Consider the following 23,734-nt stretch of genomic DNA (forward strand, 5'->3'; position numbering starts at 1 on the left):
TTGAGACATTCAGTGTACCAAAAATTGTTACCAAAGTGGAATTACCAGACATACAAATGAAACACACAACATCTCCCATCCGGCTACTGGTATCTATCAGATAAAATACACGTGAATTCAATGAGAATTGAAGAAAGGGGACATTTGTTTTAACATTCTGACAGAAATTGGCAAATGTGGCACTGTTAGCAAGACTTGTCTGGTATGGGAAAATTTTACAGCAGGTAAACATAACTTTGCGATTAACAGTCTTTTACAGTATTCAAACCCTTCCACTCTTTGTGCCCTGTAGAAAAAACAACAGGAGGCACAGCTCTTAACAGAATTTTTGGATCTGAGCCTAGATAAGCAAAACACCCGTATTTCTTTACTGTATCTGTGGATGATGATATCACAGTTTTGTACATCCCCAAGTACCTTCTGGGAAACCTCCTTTTTTTTATTACAAGCATTCTGTAACTGTATTGGAGAGAGTTTTTCACAGAGGTTCCTGGTTTGACAAGTTGTTACCACTGTTCTTTTATTCCTCATACCATCTGAAAAAGAGATGAGGACCAAGCAAATGTACCAAGAAATCCCCCAAACTCTTTACTGCCTCACCCAGTTGGTCAAGTTCCATACGAATGACTTGAAACAGTACCTGTGATTTGTATGCATTGGCTGTGAAGACCCTTCTAGCACATGTCTAGGGATTGACATCAGCCCGAATTTGGTATCTAAGCATCACAGCAGGTGACTCGGGATAGCTGGTACAAAACTGCAGTTGGAATTCTGGAGCACATTTTTCATACAATTACAGCTTCTTTAATTATGTTTCTCAACAGGACAAGTCACATTCTTCCTTCAGCTGATGCTGTGAACCTCTTTCTTCTGAGGCAAAATCCAGACTTCAGCTTGACTAAGTCAATCTGCTCTGGAACACTGTGTATACTCCCCTATCTCAGTAGAGTTTAGTGCTTTCAGTTTTTTAAAAAGACTTTTGATTGCTCTTTATATGACATATTTAATTCTCTCATTGTGGGACATCATTGCCACTTCCTCTTCAGAGTCTTTGTTTCTGCATTACTACCCATTTGTATTTTGGGACATCATCACTTGTTGCAATCCTTGTGGAAGCTCTCCTGATGTAATCAAAGAAATCAGTCCATCCAGAAAATCCACAAAGCTGGATGTGACTCCCTTAAACTACTTTGGTATGCTTTGCGGAGGAGTTCACAGAATTCACTGTCTCACTCCCTCTGCCAGTATCTACAAACTACAGTAAATTATCAATCACTGATGAGTTGATTGTCTTCCTGCGCCTCTCACACCAGTCCTTACAAGGAATGGTATCAACATACAAACCCTCTCCTCTAGGAAGAATGCTGCTCCAACAGCACTACCGCTCTACCAGCACCTTCCTGATGCTGTTGGCTGTAACAGCTCTCCCTAATTTCTTCAAACTCCATGAAGGGTTAAAATACGGCATGTGTTGAGAGACGACACTCCTTGCTAACAGGAAAGGCACGTTGCTCTGGGGCCCAGATCTCGGCTTCTCCTTCCCTGCAGCTGTCTGTGGACAGCAGCTAATTGTATCCACTTGTTTAACCTCAGGGATAACGTCTGGAGGGGACCAAGTGCCACAAGCGTACTTTTTTTTTTAACGGTCATTTCCTCTCTGGTGTAACTTGCATGACAGCATGTGACAAGCAGAAATTAATGGGGACACTGCTGTGCCAATACCTCTTGAATTGCTTTGACACTGGCTGCAGGCTGCCTGCTTGGCCACCCAGCCAAGACCTCACATGAAATGTGGCAAGGGGCCCACAGCTCTATTCACTAACAAGCCAGCTGGTCAGTGATTAGAAAGCTGAAACAACGCTGCGCACATACATCAAGAAAAATGCTTTACAAACAGCTTCGGACTTAGGTGGTAAAGTATCTTCGAAGAGTAAATCTCTAAATTTATCTGAGGGACTGTTAACTTAAGCTAATGTTAGAGATAAAGCAGAAGGCCTTGGAAGATCACTAGCCTAAGTTGTCACCTAAGCGCAAGAAGGGCTAACCTCAGAACAAAGACTAACATCTTGATGTGCTCAAAATCATGTGCAAACAACTTAGACCACATGGACTCTGGTCCAGAGGAGCATTCAAATTATGTAAATATATAGAGATTTATGACAGACTACTCTTCCTAATGGTCTATCAACAACTTGGCAACATTACTGACATTTCTACAGAAATTCTCATTGAATCTGTCTGCAGTGTTTATACTCATTTATTTATACACTGATACATAACAACAAAGGATGAGACTTTAGAAGCATCCCAAGGGAATTGGATGATCAGATCTCATACATCCAAGGCAGCTTTGTACCTTTCAGTCCAGACTTTTTTGAAAACTGTCAAATCTTTGGCTAGACACAAAGGGCTCAAGATTTTTCCTTTAATTTCTCTCTTCAGTTACTTTTTGAAATAGTAGCCACTAAAAGTGCATGGGCTGTTGATGAAACACCTGATGGCGACAAGAAAGTAAGTTATGCTTTTTTAAAACTGAGAAAAAAGCAGTGAATAGGATCCTAGAGATTGGGAACACAAACATCATTTAAAGTCAAGACTTGGGCACCTAATTCCTAGGGCTCCTTCACAGTTATAAACTCATTCCAGCAATTTTTGTTTAATGAAAAAGTTGTTTAAACTTATTATAACACAGGCCTGATCAATCTCCTAATAATATAAGGAAGTATATTTGTGGCTTATATAGAGACGTCAGGGCTCAAGGCACTGTAAAAGGAGGTGGCTGGACAGCAGAGTCACTTTCTTGGATTAGAAATGGGGGTTTACTGAAGAGTTTAGACCTAATTTTGAGTGCTTCCATCATAAAAACTGTGGTAAATTCAGCATAGTCATGAATGGCACTTGCACGCTGAGGAAGAAGATGGCCTCATATTAGGCACAACTCAAGTCCAGTGAAGTTACTGTACTTTACCTATCAATTTTCAAAGACCTGAGCTGGTCCTACTGCTTTTTAGTATTTCCATTCTCCTCTCATGCTCACTGGAACCAACAGCACCTTCAGAGAGACATAACCAACCTTCTCTGAGACAAAAATGTCAGCATGACACCAGGCATCAAAATACTACTACTCACTGAAGTTAGACACTCTCCTAATAAATAATTAACAGTTTTTATTAAAGATGTGAACACAGAGGAAAGTAATAACACAATCCTTTCCTAATCTCTCCAGGGAATATATAATAAATAAAGCTCAATTGTGTACTTTTTAAAAGTCACTTCAATACTATCATTTTTTTTGCTTGTAATGTGCTTGGCACAGCAGAAGAATCGTGATGCTTGTCAGGGCTGTACAATGGCTCAACACTGGGGTCTATTACTACCCCAGCTCTAGTAACAGAGTACATTTAACTTTGCTGCCTCTCTTGCTCCGTATTATAAATTCAGGGACAATGGTTAACTAATTCATGAGTGTTGCAAAGATTAACTAGTTAATGTTTGTTAAATACTCCAGAGAACTAGAATTTGCTCTCAGTTACAAAGGCTTAACAACCTTCAAGAAAATCGAAGATAGGCAGTAAAGATTTTTTTTTAAATATATAATTCATGGGCAGAAATAGGCTTCAAGAAAAAACTGGGAGGGGACAGTGCCCTACTGGAATCAGCTTGCCCAGGATCTCCCATCTAAGAACTTTACATACAGTTTTGCAATGCTGTTATATAACTATTTGAGCTTTCAAAATAGTCTTCAGGATGAGCATCTCACTGATGCCTTACCACACCTAAATTAACAGTGGGAAACAAGAGAATTGTTTCTTGGAAGCACTCAGCAGATTGAGTTGTTCTCCATGTTTACAGCAGCAATTGGTATGCAATTCTATTAACTTGAATCAAAAAACTAACGGTTCCTGAACCAACAGCTTTACAAAGGGAACGGGCAAACCCCTCATTCTACAGACAAGGCAAAGAGAAAAGATTTTGCAAAAGGAATTGAGCATGTACACAAAGTCTTTTGTTTTCACTGAAAGAATGAGAAGTTTGCTGGCTGCACCACACTAGGGGAATGGCTACTCATTCCATTCCACTTACAAGGTCTACCACTGTCTCCTTTCTTTTTTTATTTCTTACCTTTTCCTTCTTTCTGCCCTTCATGAGCCCTGATGCCCCTTCTTCCCCATTCCCAGTTCTGACCCTTTTTGCCATGCCTGCGCCCTGTTCCACTCCATGCTCACTCTCAGCGCCTGTGGTCCTACTCCACCTCTTTGAGTTGCTGCCTCCCACAGCCCAGGTGATAACTGAGCAAGGGTGGTCACTGGAAGATCCCAGCTGCTAGCACTCCTCAGCAGCCCATCTCTGGATTTCAGATATAACAAACTGAAGCAGGCAGTGATGTGACTGCAATGTTTGCTGTGGCTGCAATGGTGGGAGATGGTCCCACACATCTGCTGAGTCTCTCCAAAATGACATGTGCCACAGCCTCTCCAGTTCTGAGTAAAATGATACTGATTTACATTAGCACATGCTAGTGTAAACCTTGACTTGTTTTCTTTTGAACACCTGACTGATTAAAAAAAAAAGCAGATATCTTCAACTTACAGTGACACAACGAGCGATGAGTCTACTTATTTCTTAATGTCAGCTCAATACACAAGAATCAGCTTTACTTTGGGGATGAGGGGAAAGGTGCAACATGAGAGCTGGCAGTTTTCTTGGGAGGGGAGAAGATAGCCTCCAGTGTTTCAAAGAGAGAGGATATCTCCTCCCTTCACGTCCTCAATTACTAAACAAAACAAACTGTAAGACATTTTTAATAAAAAGCCAGAGGTATGTTAGAAGTTAGTGTGCAAAAAGAGCAATCAATGGAACAAACTGCTTCCATGAAGATATGTCTTTTGAAAGTGGAGTGTCACAAATGATGCATGTGAGAAATGCAGCTTGTGACAAATGCAACACTACTTCTCAAAACCTGTGACAAGCAGAAAAGCATGCTATTGATTATGCAATTTGGAAAATAAAACTACATGTATTCTTGTGTATTTTCACTGTAACCCTTCATGGAGAACCAGTGAGAAAAAAGTAGCTATGATCCAGACAACCTGGACCACATATGTCTGTACTTTGCTGAAGCAGGTCCCAGAAACGTAAGTCTTTTATTTTCCCTATCAACAACAACAAAATAATTACAAATCACACAATACAGTATCAAACCCTATGTTATTTCAAAACTAATCAATTAAGTAGAAACAAACTGTATCATCAGAAGGGCAAATGAGAGAGGCTACTGATCACTATCAAAGGACTTCTGTTTTCTTTTGTTTATTAAATAGCAACTGTATTATTTACTGCAGCTTTGCAAGCTAGTGAGCAGCTGGGTGTGACACATTTCCATGCTCTGTAACCTCTCCTTATGCTTCGTTAGATTCCTTATCAGGACCAGAAGAAAAGAAATCTCTCTGTTATGCTTTTCCTGTGGCAAAGGAAAAGACAAGATGATGACTTTCCAGCTCATTTCACTTCTACAACGTTCTCATCAATCACCATGGGGTAGGTCTTTGTTATTTTCACTGAAGGACTGTTCTTAGTTTTCTGTCACAATAAAGCGTGACTCCACTAATTAGCAAATCAAGGTTACCTCTACCACATTTGCAAAAGAACAAAATGCAAACATAAGGCTAAAGCTACTTCTGAAATATTTTCCAAGGCCACAGCTTCACACAGAGATAAACCTAAGTCAAGCTAGGTCTAAATTCCTTTCATTGAAGCAGAGGTTAAGGTCTGAAACACTCAAGAGTAGATGATATAAGGAAGCTAAAATAACCATTTCATCAAGAACCAGAAGTTTTCTGCTTGTTTTGCGACTTTCTGCTCCAGAAACCAAGCAAAGAAATTGTGGTTTATTTTCATATTAAACCCTCTGTGAAGCATTCATCTCTCTGCAGTTTTGGTTCACTATAGTTAAATGGTTATATGGTTCACTATATATATGCAGCTTGGCCTCTATTCTCCTTTTCCTATGTCTTCAATAAGCACTTTAAACATCATCAGGAATTATGTCAGCAAACAAAAAGCAAGAAAAAGGATATCTTCTAATCAAGGCAAAAACATAATACAAAATGCTTTGTAACATGGTCTCTCCTCTATGTTTTTATATGTATTTTCCCCTATGGTCTGTGTTGTTTCTCACTGAATGACAGTTATGCACAACATACTATTGTAATAACAAGCATATGGCTCAGAGATCGCTGTTGACATTTTCAAAACTCAATTTAGACATTTTTATTTAAACACATGAAAGACATCTGTATACTATTTCATTAACTGCATTTTACATTTGTAATATTCTATGTATTCTCCTGGAACTATTTCCATTAAAATGCCAACTCTGGGTTTGGATAGCAAGTATTTCCTTTGTAACTCTAAGGGAGGAGTATGTTACTGTCAAAATTTCTCTCTAAAAAGTCCTTGCTAAAATATTTACCCCGCTTGTCAGAACAGCAATATCTGAAGTTAATTCCAAATGAAAGAATATTTTAGAATGAATCATAAACTAGATGTTAGAAAAAGGTAACATGCTGTCATTCCAATGCCCCTTCCCTGCTGTAAAACTAAATGAAAAACAACCCTGCCTTTCCATCCACAGAATATTGTAACATTGTGGAGTCTTCTGAAGTTCCCTAATTGTAGTTATGCAACAGAGCTATCACATCCTAAAACAAAGGACAAAAATTCAACAGCTGAGTTTATTGGCTTGGAAATTAAACACTCTTAAGAGATGGCTAACATGTCTTCTTGATTATTTTTGGCATTTTAAAGTTACAGTGCAATGCTTCTTATTGCACAGACAAAATAAAAGTGGGACATTTTAGAATACTTAGAATTTTTATGGCACTGTTTGTAAAGGCATATTTAGCAACAGTGAAAACTGTTGAGCAGTAACTTTATTTGCAATTAAGCCACAAATTTCAAAGCGTCCTTTAAGGTAGAAGACACTGTTCAACGTTAATAAAGACAGAATGAGATGGCATTTATTGAGTTGGTCATAATGGTAAATACAGCTTCTTCTTGGAAATGGGTGTTCTCAAGGGTCATTATTTTCAAAGAAGGCAAATAGGATATTCTGTGGCCACAACAGCGATGATATTAATGAAAACTGGATATAAACAAAACAGTCCACCAAACCTTGTGATCCTTGGCGCCCTTTGGCATTACTGAGTCAATTTACCATGCTGACCAGCTATGACACATTTTTGTGAGTAGTCAGGAGTCTAGTTCCAAATGCACAAACATTGCTTACACTTCAGTTTTGAGGGAAGATTACTTCTTCACTCTGACAAAGCACTTAAACACAAGCAAAACACATGTTTTATGACTAATCTGAGGCTAAGGAAACAACGGTTTCAATTCTTCTTTGTTCTAACCTTAGAATTCATCAGGTCAGTAGTACCAGATAACAACTGATTCTCTTCTGTTAGCTCCTCTAATTCAGTCTTTCAAGCTCATTTTTAATACTGCAGCAATCTGTTGACATAAAATTAAGGAGAAGCTTAAGAGCTTTGCTGAAGCAGAGCCTCTGCTCCCTTTGGGGTTTTTGCTTTGGGATCTGAAGTTGAACCCAAAGGTGCAGCTGTATATTCCAGCATGAGTCTGAATGTTTTATGTGTACAGATGTAAGTGGTAGTACTGTACAGCTGTAATGGTAACAGAGAAGTAAAAAGAACCTAAAATAGTGATGTTTATGAGTCTTTGGACAAGGTTTCCAATCCAAAAACGAAGGACAGATTTGGTCTGGGAGCTTGAATCTTTGTTAGTTTGCTCTTTCTTAATGGCAAACAATTCAGGCTTTGCAGTAAAACAGAAGAAAGGCTGCTTGCTAACTGCTGCTAATAGCATTGCCCCGCACTCACTCCTAGAGGAACCCTACGAATCCCACAATTACACCACAGAAGGATTTGACCCATAGCTGTGCTGTGGAGTACTAACATTGCCAAATGCTACAAAACCACGTCTGATGTATTAAAACTAAAGTAATTATTTAAATTTATAAATATTTTCCCTTGCTGTCGCACCACAAACAAACAACAAACAGTATTTCTGTTATTTCACTCATGCTTCCATTCTAAATTTTCTGTCTTCTGGCATCTGCTTGTGAATTTACTAATAATGTGTGTCTTTGTTTGGACTTCTTAAAAAGGATATTCTCAAAATGGAAGGAAGCTCATTTTATTTCACTTTGAAGCCTGAGAAACCTGCAACATGAACCATACGCTGATTACAGAGCACTGATATATAAAGGAAGCAGTTGTATAAACGTGTGAAATGGCTGTGGTAGGGAAAGAGCAGAGCAGTGGAGAATCATCGCTCCACACAAATAATGCTACTGCAGGATCTGATTATGACAACTCATGTTTAACAAGGTATTGTGTAAAGGGGAGTCAAAACAGAGGACCTATTATGGTGGGCACTACACAGTCAAGGGTTTTCACACAGCCTATTCCATTAACAGCTCACAAATAAAATGGACAAGACAGACCCCAGGTGGAGAAATAGTGTGACAGTTCCATGATGCTACATTTTTAAGGGAGTAGTCAGGAGGGCATAGGCAGAATGGAAAGAAAAGTGATGGAGAGAAAAATTCTGAAGGAAGGGAGAGAACAGAAGAGTTCTTTACCACGTAAATACAAAGTGAAAGTGAGGTGAAGAAATTAAGGTGAAAGAAAAGGATGGAAAGAGGAAAGGGCTTGAAAAATAGGAATAACACAGGCAGAGAATACTGAGCTAAAATCACTGAAAGCAGCTCTGAGTGTCATGCAGTTTTGGCTTTGGCTGCTTTAGCAGCTGAGTGTAGCTGGCTGATGCCCCTGGCTGGTGCTTCTCTGCAGTTCTGTGCCTGATGGCCTGAGGACAGGAAGCAGGGAGGAACCGTTGCTGCTCTGGTATCCACAGGGGCGGGTGGGACGGGAGCTCTCCATGTGTCTCTCATCTGACACACTGAGTGGGAGGGAGAGGCACAGCCTCAGCTGGGTCTCCTTTTATTCCTTCCCTATGAATGTAACAGCTCAGCTGTCCTCCCGGGTGATGAGCTATCGATGGACTCTGGGAATCAGCACATACATGTGTGTATATTATAATAATATATTGTATGTTTTCTATATTGTGTGTGTGTGTATCCATGTACGTGTATACACATAAAGGCAACATACACCAAACCACTCTCTAGGTACAGGAGGAGAACTGGTGTTACCCCTTATGTATCTGTGTACTCTTTTCTCTAAGCAACTGCACTGCCAGTTCTGGCCTTTTCTGGGCCACACCTATTTTGAGAAAATGAACTCTGGAGACAGTAGAGTGATGATCATAGTTTCCCTCTCTCTCACTCAAATAGCAGTATTTTTTTTTCTGCAAATACGCTACAGGACTTCTACAATATACATTTGTATATGTATGGGTGTTTACATGCTTATATATTCATAAGTGATAGAAAAATTCTTAAAGCTGACTTTATGTTGTACATATGGAAATATGTAATACAAAAAACTCCATCTCTGCCCATTTGTATGGAACTTTGTTTTCTGGCATAAGCTAAATACATCTGCTACGGAGGAAAAGAAACAAACAAAACTTATCTTAATTAAATCAGTATGCCACTAAAGTAACACACTTCAAATTAATTTTTACTGTGGGATACAATAACCTGCCTATTCACTGGCATAAAATCAGTGCATACTGCTAATCCAAAAGTATTAAATTTCTCTTGGGGTGGAATAGAGAAAAGTTTTGTGGAAAAATAACTTATTTGATTACTATATTATCTTTTATTAGCTATGAGTTGTCTGTGGCCAGCTCTTGAATTATTTTACACTATGGCTCTATAATTACTGTGAGTAAATACAAACACTTTGTAAATATTCTAGTTTAGAGAATCTGAGCTGCAGTAACTTGGGTGGACTGAGATGGTAAATGTATTCTGCCACAATGCTTCTTGTCCCAGATCAGCTGAGTTCAACCCTTAGAATCTGGAGTTCAACAAGGAAAAATATGTTGCCCAGTTTTCCCAACTATCTACCTTGCCCCAGTTTGTCATACTGTCTACTCTTCCCCATCTTTGTGTGCTTGTTTTGGGGATGAATTACAACTTTGTGGGTGTAAGGCAGAGGGGATTGATTTCCTTCCAGTGCAGAAACTACTATTAAGAAAGTGATTCTTATCTACCCCCACAAAAATCTAGAATTGCTCTTGGAATGTCTCCTCTTTATCACACATCTGCTGCAGTCCAGCCTTCACACTACTTGTCACAAGTAGCATATGGCTTGTAAGCAAATTTAGAACATGGGTAAATCCAAACATTTCAGTCTATTGCTCTGCCACTGCTTTACGTGCAGAGAAAGACTGTGGAAACATGAGTGACACTTCTGCTGATCACTGATGCAGGATGTGCTTGCAGAGCACGTTACAACTGTGCACCACCATGAGACAAAGGAAAGCATCTCAAAAATACTCCCCACTTGGAGGAACTGCCACTGGCTGGATGCAGAACAGTACAGAACTGTCTCTGACATGCTGCCTGGCAGCTTAGCCTCACTTCTACACCTGCTTGAGCATTACTTGTACCACGTGCTTCCTTTCTTTCAGTGCCATCTAAGCATTTCACATAGCAATTGGTACCCAACTGATATTCCAGTAGCGAAAGAACAGTGCCATTAACAATCTGAGAACGTCTCAAAGGAATGCAGAGCAGTAGGTTCCATGAGCTTTTTCATGCATCACATCTACGTCCAGCTCTGCTAAACTAACAGAAATTAAATGAGCTGATTGAAATACTTCACTTCCAGTGTTTGTAATACTGCAATTTTGCAATGACTTGATCATAAATCCCATCCTACCAAAGGCTCAATCTTCTTCCCTGCCCACAATTCAGAATCTCTTCAGTTTCTTAATTTCCTTTGACTTTCTGAATAAAGATGATTTCTGGCCCTCCATCTACTGAAAACAATAGCTTCCTTCTGACTTCAAAAAGGATGTGTCCCTTAGGGCCCTACTGGACTGCACTGCTGCCTTGAGAGTTTGGACTACAAAAGAAAAGTAGGTTGAGATGCCTATTTACAGAGCCCTTGATAGACATAATTTCACAGTGACATTTCTAATTCAGTGTCATTGTTTTGAAAGACTAAAATTATTATTTCAGGCAGGTTTCTTTCATGCATTAAGCTACAGTGTTGCTTGACTGCTTTCCAAACTGGAACAACTGAAAATATGTGAAGTGCTTCAATGACTTTAAATCACTCTAGTCAGGACAGAGTGATTTAAAATTATTGGAGTGCCTCACATTTTTATGAGCTCTCAGTTTGCAAGCAATGGAGGTCTGAGCAGTCCTAGGCTACAGCACTGCAAAAACAACTATACATTATCATCATATTGAAAAAGTTTGCATTTGAATTTGGAAATGGTAGGAATTTGGAGATATTTAATGCCACTATAATTAAAATCAGTGGCTGTACACTAACACTAAAAAGGTTCAAGCTAAAGAATTAACTGCATGGATCCCACTATACTGCGTATCTATCCTGTGAGCTCACTATTCTGTGAGCTGCAGTCCCTTTATTCACAGAATCAAGACCCCTCCAAAACCCTTGGTCAGGTTGTACATTGCTACCTGCTACCTGCCACAGGAGATGTAGCTGTGTCTCTACATGCAACACAGTATGGGAAAGAAATTGCACCATCTACAATAGAGGGAACCACCACCCTGGAGAATATTCATTTCTAAAGGTTTAGTTCCTTCAGAGCTTGTGCAGGACACCTGCTCTCTTTCCTGCTACCCTTTCACACTGAAGTCCAACCTCTAATAGCAGGATAACAGAAGAAGAAAAAAAAAAAGATTTATCCCACAATGATATATCAGTTTAGCCCTTTTGTTTTCAATTTATTTATACTGGCAACTCTTCTTTGTAATACAGATTCAGAAAAAAAATTTGTTGCAAAATAATCCACAAAAATGAAATCCATAGCAGCTGTAAATAGGCACCATTTCACTGAATCTAATGGATTTATACCTCTTAGTATCAGCTGGGGATCTGATCCATTATTTGTATATTCCAAATTCCTCACTAAGTCTTGCATCTTTCTTTACCATAAAAGTACTGACAGGAAAATGATAATGACAGCTCTTCTGTTAGTATCTTTCGTATTAATTCAAGCAGGTTCTTTTTTTTAGTGACTTTTAACTTTGATGTTGTTAAATACAGCCACACTCTGAAGACTCTCAGTACTGGTGAATCTGTTTTCCTGGAATATCTTGATTTATTTTCAGAACTGCATGATTGTGTGACATCTGCTTCACATCTCATACGTGATCAACTGAGTAGGTGCAACCATGGCATATGGCTGATGAGTCACTTCACAACAGTGAACATTGGTCTGTTTTCTGAGAAACAGCATCTTCATATTAATTTTCTAAGAGTCTTGCAAAGATGTGACCAGTCTGCCTGGCTTGATAGCAGGTAATGTAAGTTAAGGAAATGCACAGGGATGCAACAACAACATCTAATCTTTGACTGGGGCTAATATTTAAAAATTCAATTTATGGGCTACTATCAGATAAGTCCACGAAAGGGAAATAGGTTCAGTGCTGTACTTTCTAAACTTTAAGCATCTAAATACCAAAATCTCTATACCCGAATCAGATGGGTATGTTGGCTTTCTATGCAAAGAAGAAATCAAAAAATATCCACAGAAGCCATTCACTTGGGTAAGGAACCAGGACACAACAGAGAAAAGCATATACATTGAACCCTGCTCATTCTGTTATGTGGCTGCCCTGCTCAAGGCTGGCGGGAATACCATGAAGATTCACATATCACAGATCTGGGTAGAAGAACATTCCCAGCTTTTGCAACATCCCATGATAGATAACATACGCACTTGCTATACTGGAGACCTTTGATCTGTTCCCTCCTGTGCTGTCAGATTGAAACAGGCACAGCCCACTAAGCACACATAGCCTAAATTCTAAATTCCTGCAAGAAAACTATTGCAAGAAGCCATAAGTCTTCTTATAATGACATTACCTCAGAAAGTTAACTTTGTTAATTACTAAAATTAACCTCAGTAACAGTTTGCTGTCCCCTCTCACTGTTACAGACTCTCTGCTCCAGCAGAACAAGATGACTGGAAGAAACTCCAAAGAACCTTTCCTTAACCATTTAATGTACAACTTTATTTACTAAGCCATGACACACATAGATTCAACTAAATATTATTAAATATATTGCAATATCTTAAATCAATAAGCATCATCTTGGTTGCGCATGCATGATTTCCACATTAAAAATGTAGTTAACGTTATAACAACCATATCCATATCAAAACTACTTAGGAGCAAAATAAACCATGCCAGTCTCACAAGTATCAGAACAAAATGTGACTGTGCAGCTTAAACATGCTTCAGTCCCAAAGGCTAAAACATTAAAATGCTTAAGTGGTCTGTTAACTATTTTAAAATATCATCCTTCTGTGAGAGACAAGCCATTCCCACTTCCACTACCCTTACGTCAACTAACAAAAGTTCCTAATGAGCCAAGTCTCTCAGAGGCTCAACTGCTAAGACCATTAACATTACCAAAGACCTGTGCATGACTAACAGCTGTGTCCAGAGGAAACTGAACTCATATCTTCCATTTCCACATAAACTGCTCTGAAGTTAAAGAGTATCCCAGGAAGAAAAGGAAGGGAGGAGACGATGGGTAGAGAGGAAAGAAGGAAGGTGTTACCATTTCTGATTCTGATTCATGCCATTTGGAATATATATTAATCAGGTCTGACAAAGGAAGCCAGCAAGTGTGAGCGTGACTACAATCCAGCACTTACAAATACTTATTAAGTAGATTAAAGGCTGAATATAGTTCTCTTTCAAAAGTGAACATTATGTCCACAAGTTCGCCATCCCTCCAGCCCAAAGCAGATTCCATTAAATAATAATGGAAGAACTTCAGCAGAAAAGATTTTAAATTCCTCTATCCAGAATAACCCAGAACTCAGAAGCCAGAGCCACAGAAATAGACTAGAGCATCCACACTCCTGGTGACAGAAAGGGGAAGTGAGCATGTCTGCTCTACATCCTAGGTGAGTATTCCCACTACCAGGCAATGTCTCATAGGAAAATGGCCTCTCTTCTATGATGTTATGGACACCTGTCTATATCTTCCTAAAACGCCCTCTGGGGTGACTCCTAATGCAGGGCATTAGGCATTAGAAAGGCACTGCTGTGCAGCATTAACAAAAAAGTTTAAATGATCAATACAATTAATTTCTTTGGATGCTACAGTCTGACTATTGCCTGCAAAACATAAAGGAAATTTTTAAAATGGTACCGATGTCACTTATATTTCTTGACAGCTGGTAACCAAAAACCCCAGCATGCCCCAAACCAGCAAAAACTGAGCCTCTCTTCCCTGAATGTTATGTAATGATGGTAGTCAATTCACACAGAAAAGATCTTCTGGGGCTGATACCTCTCTCATAGTAATTTTATGTCATTCAAGTTCCACTAACAACTGTTGATTTTACACCATGGTGCCAAAGAGGTATATTAGATCCTTCAACTTCAAGCTATCCAGAGCTTACTTGGCTCATTTGGCACTTCTGTGTTGCTGACACATGCAGAACTTTAACAGATGGTCTTACAATACTGGCAGTTGTTTTGTACTGTGCTGGCGGTGAGGGCAAATACTCTACACAAATTGTCTGCAATTCTGGAAAATAAATGAAGTACAAATCCATATTAACCTCAAAAGCCAAACTATAAAAAGTCAGATTAGTCATTTAACGATGTATGTGCTCTGGGTTAAATGCTCAGCTGCTACAAAATTGTAGTACTTCCCCGCAGACAGGAGAAGTATGTTTTGCTTCAGTTTTTACCAGGATTATCCATACAGATCGCATCATTAGAATGGTATTGAAATATACTAAAAACAAGCCTTGAGACCCTTCCTCACGTGATCAGCCCTGACTATCAGCAAAAGTGCCTGACTATCAGCAAAAGCTGGGTGTTTTGACACAAACATGAAGGAACAGGGTGCAACTTAAGTTAACAGAATCTTTCTTTTTTCCTATGCCAAACAGGATTCAAGAAAAAACACATCAGCTACTGTGAAAATGTTGAAATCAACAGCGATGACCATGTAAACAGCAATTTTACATTTTTCATCACCCATTTAAAAAGAGATTATGTACCACAAGCTGAATTTTACAGTCACTAATTTCACTGGTTGCAGTGGAATTTACACTGTACATAAAAGACCAAAATTGCTCCAATTTGTTTCTGTGTAGCTTTTCTATTTTATTGTGCCAAACTATCAGATATAGCAACTGGGTTGAACTAGTAAACCATGTATGCAGAACAGGGCTTTTCAAAAGTAAGCACAACAATTTCCTTCATCAGTATATAATCTCCATGAAATGTATATTCAAACATACATATTACAGTCTAATAGTGCAATTCTAGAACAGGATTTTTGGAAATCACAAATACTTTAGTACAATAATCATGTTCTGTATTTCCTTTAAATGAAACATAGATCAAAAGATACTTCAAACTGAGATTTCAGAGGATTGGTCTTTCAGTTCCCATCAATTTCAACATATTTAGTTAGACAATATGCCTGTCACCTTGCATCTTCTTTTCACAATGTCAGTTAAGTTGAAATACAATTCGCTTAAGAAGCTTTGAAGTCCTAGGAGGAAAGCAGAACCTTAATAGCATTATCATGTAGCAGTCCTACAATGTAATAGGTACATTCCTGTCTTCTTCTGACTGAATCAATGCAGCACGCATTTTTAAAAATTTTATTTTATCCACTAAAGCTGGTTAAAAACATGGTTGCTGGAACCAATACTAAGCATATGTGACTTTGACACCAGTGAACAAATCTTTATCCACTTTAGTTCTAATTTTACTGAAGACCAAATATCTCCTAAATTTGAAGATGTCGAACAATTATTAATACAACTAAATTTCCAATAGTTTTTGTGTTTTCTTTTACCCAATGTGGACTTTTGCCAGACTAAGATGATACAACATACTTCCAGAAGGTACTTTGTACAAGTTCAAGATAATGCATCTGTGAAACCACAAAATTATTTCTACTCATGAAAACACGAAAATCGGAAGAAATGCTAAACAGACACGGTCAAAATGTAGCAACATCAATTCCTCTGCTTCTCTTCCCAGGTATAAACTTTTTGTTAAACATTTCAACGTGGCACTTTGCTGTGAAATTCCCAGAAAACCAGAGGAGTTGGTATATGCATTTTATAACCAACAATGCAAGCACATGCTATCCTAGGTAGAGGTCCTCCCTTACAGATGCAGAATATGAGATAATGTGACAACAAAATTTCATGATCATCCTTCCAGTTATATAGAGCCTTCCCAGCTTATATAACTGGTCATGACGCCCTCCACCCTTCAGCCCATCCTCTGAAGAGCTCACCACAGGTCCACAATGAACATTTGCTATTACAATGCACAGAAACTCTTCTGACAAGAAGGACATAAAACAAAAGTAGTCTCTTGGGGAATTAAAAGGCAAAGGAAAAGGGATAAGGAGCACAGGATTTATTTTATCCATTCTAACAACATCCAGCACTTCACCTTTAACGGAAGGTTCAAGTAGTCTCTGCCTAAACAATAACAGAATCATCTGCTGGCAGCTGCAAGCAAGGGTTATTCTTAATGATTTCACAGAATCATGGAAGCATAGAATGGCCTTACTGGTATTGAAAGAGACCTTAAAAATCATCTCGTTTCAAACCTGCTGCCATGCCCACCTTTCACTACACCAGGTAGCTCAGAGCGCCATCTAAGCTGTCCTTGAACACTTCCAGGGGTGGGGCAGCCATGACTTCTCTGAGCAACCTGTTTCAGTGCCTCACCGCCCTCACAGTAAAGACTTCTTTCCTAATATCTAATCTAAACATACTCTTTCAGTTTTAAACCACTCCCCCTTTTCCTGTCACTACATGCTCCTGTAAGTTGTCTCTCTCCATGTTTCTTGTAGGCTCCCTTCAGGTACTGAAAGGCTGCAATTAGGCCACCTCTAAGCCTTCTCTTTTTCAGGCTGAACAATCTTAGCCTTTCCCTCGTAAGACAAGTGCTCCATCCCTCTAATCAACTTGGTGACCCCGCTCTGGACCTGCTCCAACAGGTCCATGTCCATCCTGTGTTTGAATGCTACATTTGGTAAAACAGTAGAGATTCAGGAAATTTAGACCTCTGAAAGAGGAAAAAACCACAAGTGAAACATTGCCACATAGAGATTATATCTGTTACTCTGTGCTGCAGTTCATGTCCCAAACTGGGCACTACTCAACTGAGATGTAACAAAATCCTATGGAATCAAAACACAGTTTGTCTCTCTGATTTATCTCTGAAATATTATCTCCTAAAATCTTTCTCCTTAAATACCTTTATAGTTTCAGTAGGCACTCCAGGCTCTGGAACTTTATCCAAGTAAGTAGTCAAGTCTTGATCCACGTGTTCAAACACTAATGTTAACTTGGTCTCTCTGTCTGTTCGTGACATGGTGCACACATCAAACAATCTGAGAGGAGGAAAAGAACAGAAGAGGTTAAGTATACAGGAACCAGTACAGGAAAACCTTGCATCTCAAGCATGTCCCTTTCAATTTCTTACAGTATATAGATGGAAAAGAGCCTTCCAAAGGCAGACCAATCTTTGAGCTCTTGATTCATCAGGTAACAGTTGATATATCAAAATTACCATCTCAGTCTTTCACTTGTGAAATCTGAAATAGGACTAATTATTAAGAACTCATCAACTACTGAATGTAAAATAATTACATGAAAAGAAAATATTTTTTTTGACACAGCAACTAGAGTTAATACAGAAAATTACTTTATATTTATCCACATTCTAGTCTCCAGCACTCAGTTATTAAAAAAAAAACCCAGGAAATATTTTTGAGAAAAAATACACAGACTGTTTTCAGCTTCTTTCCACATAACTCCCACGTTCACCATCACACAGCTCTACAATTAAATCTTCTTCTTCAGAATTTTTTTGCTGATTCCTCTAGCAAATTTCTGGATTCAAGGAATACCTTCAGTCAGTACAAAGTTTGGAAAAAAGCTTTGTGCACAAGATGTCCCTACCTCTTTCATAATTTTTGGTCATTCTTTTACTGAAATTTCTTTATCATTTCACCTTGTTGCACAACACCAAACTAATTTACAAAGCTCTTCATAAGACCACATTCCTATCTGATTACTCTATTTTCTATTGTCTTCTCTTTTCAGGTAGGATTTCTCTCATCTTCTCCACTTCACAGACCATGCCAGCTTGAACCACTGTTTTATCTTTTCGAAAAACATCTGCCTATCCTTCTATGCTTCACACCTATATTCATGCCAGTGACTTTCACTATTCTTCCTCAAGTCCCAGTTCTAAAAAATCCTAACAGAAAACCACCTAAACAGCCAGAAGGACATTTCTTCCCTGCTCACATACTTTACTCCTGTGCTTATTAATTTAATTTTACACCGTACAGATCAGATCTCATTTCTCTCAGAGGCGAGGCAAAAAATGAATCACTACTTTTACTAGGTGACAGTAGATTTAAAAAATGAATGGAGTTATTAAGAAAAAGGTCTACACAGCTAAACTGAACAACGTCTCACTGACAACAGACCAAACCAGTGTTGATACTATGGCTTAATTTTTTTCAACATCATAGCAGTGATGTTGTTGTATTACTTGTCATCTTTCATCCTCTTACTTAGAATTACTTTATTAGAATTATGAAGTGCAGGATTTCTGGTAATGTTATCAAGTAATATTTTTCTTGTTTGTTCAAGGATTGAAGGCTTTATATGCAGGACCTGAAGACAGCTGATCACACACAATGCCTTGGGGGTCCCTGCTTTTCACAGAGGACATCTGACAAACAGACTAGGACAACATGTACTTGAGATCTTGTACTGAGATTTCACTTCTTACCAATATAATTCAGAAGAAAAGGAAAGACTAGAATTGGCATAACCACCTGGGAAGAATGTAACCTGGGTTTGAGAGAGCAGTATTTTTCACTTAACATTTACCATGGTACGTCTGTGCTCTGACTTTGACAGCATTTCCTAAATAATCTTTGGTCAGACACTTGAAAATTGTTTATTAGCCACCATATTTGGAAAATGCATGCATGTACATTCATTTTAGGTTAAGGAAGCTTTTGAGCGAGTAATAAATTGGGAACCAGAGTTCCAGAATTTGGAAAGACTGTTACCCTGCCTCTACTAGAAGACTAATCTGTACTTTATCTGTATTCATCATATGAACAAACAAACATTAATTATTATGGTAACACAGTGACTGTAAGAGAATATGTCTTGGCACGTTTCTCACAATGACACATACCGTTCTCTAAGATTCCCTCAATGGGGTGTACATGTCCTGTACACAGTAAATAAGGTTTGTGAAAAGTCACAAACCTTCCTGAAAAGTGAAATTTGCTGGTATTTGGCTGGAGGTTTATAATCTGCAATATATTTATATAAATCAATGTGGAATGTAGCCGGACTGCCTATAACCCCAACACATGCAAATAGAGAGGAGCCAGACAGGTCTGAACATCTGAACATAAACACTGGAAAATATTTCCAACTGTATGATTCCTTTGTGTTGACCTACATTTACCTAAAAATGTTCTAGAACAGCCCTTTTGCCAGGTATTTAATGCACTGGCAAAAATAGATTTTCAACTATAGCAGAGTTATAATTCAAGGAAAAAGGAAAAAATATTTCACTGTATTAAACATAGAAGCAACATGCAATTTCCAACTTGCTGTGGAGGAAAATGCTGATTCTCTGTTTAATTCTTCTGTATGCGGGTTATTTTGATTCTGGCATTTTCTGGCACAGCAAAAGAAGGAACTCAGTGAAGCACAATTCTGATTACCTTTTATTAAGTAATAATATTATCAGTGAGTAATAGTATTATCTTACCTTTTTATACATTCTTTACGTGAAACTCTAGATGCTGTACTGTTAATCATAAAAGCTACAGATTCTGCACTGGGTTGGGTAGAGGCACATTGTGTTAACTCACAGAAAATACAGCTGGCTACCTCAGAAAGATAATAATTTAAATTGCAGCTTATATGAATCAATGATATTACAAAAATACAACATCTGGCATTACTCCTGCTAATCATTCCTGCAATAGACTGAGAAAGACACACAGCCTCTATATTTAGTAGTTCCTACAAGGACAAAAGTACTTTTTATAAATTATACTCTTTTCCATTCACTGTGAGAATATCAGTGATAAAGTTGTCTTCTTTAGTTAGGAACATGCTACCTACATCGCACATCTCTGAAGCCATTTCCTCATGATTTTCTGTATGTGATGGGTTAACATCCCATGTGATTGCCTCTCTGGAATAGGAAACAGCAAAAGGCCGTTTATTTGAAGAGTTACTATGTGGACACTGTCCTAAGTGAAGTAAATGTACCTCAATTAATACAGGATTTCCATACTGAATGCTTTGTAAACACAAGCCCTGCCCTTCTATTGTACTTACAAAAGAAATGTTTGAATTATTTGATTAAAGTAAGATCCGCTATGGGAAATCCTGCAAGTATTTAACAAGATGTTTGGCTGGGAGTCACACGCCGCCCAACATGTTGATCTGAACTGGAACACTGTTGAAGAGATGCTGACGGAGAACCTATGTTTTAATGCAGACATTTTTTCAAGTTAATTGTACTAAAGTAGAAGCTTATCAGATACAAATCTCTGTCTCTATTTTATGTCTCTCCTTCTATAATCTAGTAGAATACCTGCCTTCCTAGAAAAATACTTCGGCTTTTTTTGCATGCAGAAAACCGTATGATGCGCTTTGAAATCTCTAATGTTTCTTACAACATATGATCTGACAAATGCAACCTCAGTTCCCCTTCATTTTACAATACGAATACCTGATGCTTTTATAATGCTTTTATAATAACTTTAAAAATTATTGCATCTGCTGGCTGGTACTAATTTGGTAACTGATCTCAGAAAGTCCTTAAATGTTATTGGATGTGCTTGTGAGATGCTCTGAGAATTGCTATGAAGTTTACCACTTTCAAGTGACATAAACACTTTTATCCTGAACACACTGAGATGACAGCAATGGAGATTGGATCCATCACCACAAACCACCTGCAAGAAATACCAAAAGACAGATCTGGCTTTAAGACCTGAAATAACTGTAAGACATAATTTCTCTCAGCTATTGTCAAACAGATGAGTAGGTACATCTGAAAAATTAACTGGATCATAGTCAAAAGGAAGACCAAAAATTAAGTATTTACTGCTGATGGATCCAAAGGCTTACTGCTATTTTTACTGCAGGACTAATCCAACATGAATACATACATATGCCTGTAGGGTCACTCACAGCACTGAACAAAACCAGTCCTTGCCCCCTAAAGATTTCTATTAACATTGATTTACTTTAATTGTCTTTGGAACTGTGTCTTCCTAGAAAGAGTTACTTCCTAGCTTATGCATAACAGGGGAAGATAACTGGAGCCTTTGATTTATGTGTAGGAGAAATGCTTTAGAAGATTGTGGTTAGGTAAAGAGTGGCATAATAACATGCTACAGTTTTAAGATTTCACAAGTCTGAGCAAAAATACAGATGAGAATAGTTTGGTGGCTTCAACCTAATTTTGAAAGGTATTTATCTGCTTGACAGAAAACCAGCACAGAACTTGTGTATTGACAGTGTTTATGTAAACACCACAAGAGCGGGATACCAAGACTATCACAGGTCACGATTAAAATTTATTGACAAATATGGGGAGGAAGACCTGAATAACTTCTTTTACTGCCTTTGGCTCAGGTTAGTCCTGGAAATTCATAATTTTTGAAGGGCATAGAAAATGTCTGCCTCTCATACCTAAAAGTATTGAAGAACGACAGTCGGTCATCTTTTTAGTTCAAATTTCAGCAGAAGCCTTAGACTCTTGTGCTCTCAGGAAGCCACTCACCAGGAAGTCCTTTGTTTGCCCCAACTTTGTAAACTATGTACTCCTCGAAAAAGAACAGTTTTACCCCTATTTTTAATATAAGTTACCTTTTCCTTTCTTCCTTTTGATGACAAAAAAGACTGCTGACAGAAACGAGTCGCTACTTGGAATCACAACTACCCAATGTATTGTAACAAAAGGGTCATCTCTCAGGTGAGGAAGGCAATAGCTGGGCAACTGGAGTGGAACATGTGCACTGGGAGAACCAAGTCCCCCATTGCAAAACAGGAAACAGAGCTTCCCACTCTGAAACATATGACAAAGCTCTTTCCCTTTGTTCAGGACATACTGCTTTGTCTCATTTTAATCAGCAATCACCTACTTCTCCATGCAACTCAAAGCTGGTATTTCAAATGCAGAGCTTTCTTGCTCAAAGGAGCCTTAGTAAAACACTTTTAGATGAAAGAAAGCGCACATGCAGATGAACAGACCACAAAACTCAAAGTACCTCATATTTAAACTGCATTTTTCCTGGGACAACATCCGTAAGACCACGTAGTAATGCAAGACCTAAGTTCAATTTTCAGAAGCACATGGGGTCTTCAAGAGATTCCCAACATGCTTGTCACACCATCTTCAGCTGCCCCTGTGTGTATCAATGCTTAAGATATGCCGCCACAGCAGAGTGCAGCATTAACACAGAGAGATGCCAACTGCTCCCAACAGAACCACCAAGGTGTTGGAAACACACAGCGTGAGGTCACAGCACTGCCTGCAGCATGGCCAGCGAGCCCAGTCAGCTCCATCCAGAAACAGCCAGATGCCCAGGCTTGGGTATGTCTACAATGGTCATGGTAACTTTATCTCTTAAATCCTTATTCTCTACTTTCTACTTTCTTGAAGTTTGTGAACAATTCTCCTTCCAGGAAAGAGTAGCAGGATCACTTTCTGTCTGCAGAAGAAATGTCTTTCAGGCAAACAGCAGTAAAGGCAGAACTTAACATCAGATAAAAGAAATTAATTTATCTAGGACAGGCTGATGTTATGTAGATAGATGTTTTCAACTCTCAAGTCACTCAGTCATTATTCGCTGCGCACAGAGCAGACGAGCTACCCCAGAGAAGCAACTGTATAATGAAAGCAAGGCAGCAAAAAATCCTCTTCTGGAGACCTACTCCAGCAGAGCCCAGCCAATATTGTTGCTTATAGCCCACTCACCAGTGAGGTTTAAGGGAAGGAAGGGGGACATTAGGATGACAAGGCAATCGTTCATCTCTAAGCTGAACTTGGTGCTGTAATTTTTTCCAGTCTCTCTCCCTTTCTGACTTGGAAAAATTATTTAAAATGCTTAGCTGTATAAAAGAGGTTTTTGTTCTTTAAGTGTGTGTGAGGAAGAGACAGAGAAAGTGACAGAGAGAAATAGATGCTCTTGAAAGCGAAGTAAATAGCACTGGCTAAAGTCCGATAGAGTGGGCTGACTGGGCAAGCGTTCAACGTTCAGTCCTGACTGCAGCCCTGACCTGCAACACCCCTGCTCTCCTGCGCTGGGCCCCATTCGAGCAATGACGAGCCCTGGTGCCAGACCGAATGGTTTTGTGATGCAGACAAATGTCTGCTCCAAAACTAGTCTTCATTTTCAGCAGAAACCAAGATTTGTCCCCACAGGATGAAAAGGCCAAGTACATTTTCTCAGTGTGTCACCCAAGCCAC

At 38.8% G+C, this 23,734-nt stretch overlaps 1 protein-coding gene across 1 annotated transcript in view; it reads right to left on the bottom strand.

Annotated features, from left to right (window-relative positions):
* CDK6 (cyclin dependent kinase 6) overlaps positions 1 to 23,734 on the bottom strand; it is a 138,852-nt gene that overhangs the window by 89,619 nt on the left and 25,499 nt on the right. Inside the window, exon 3 of the mRNA XM_085050721.1 lies at positions 17,456 to 17,591. Coding sequence (XP_084906847.1) covers positions 17,456 to 17,591 — 136 coding nt within the window. The remainder of the gene's footprint in view (positions 1 to 17,455; positions 17,592 to 23,734) is intronic.

This window comes from Lichenostomus cassidix, chromosome 2, assembly GCF_008360975.1.
Source record: "Lichenostomus cassidix isolate B80296 chromosome 2, HeHo_3.0, whole genome shotgun sequence".
Classification (NCBI taxonomy): Eukaryota; Metazoa; Chordata; class Aves; order Passeriformes; family Meliphagidae; genus Lichenostomus; species Lichenostomus cassidix.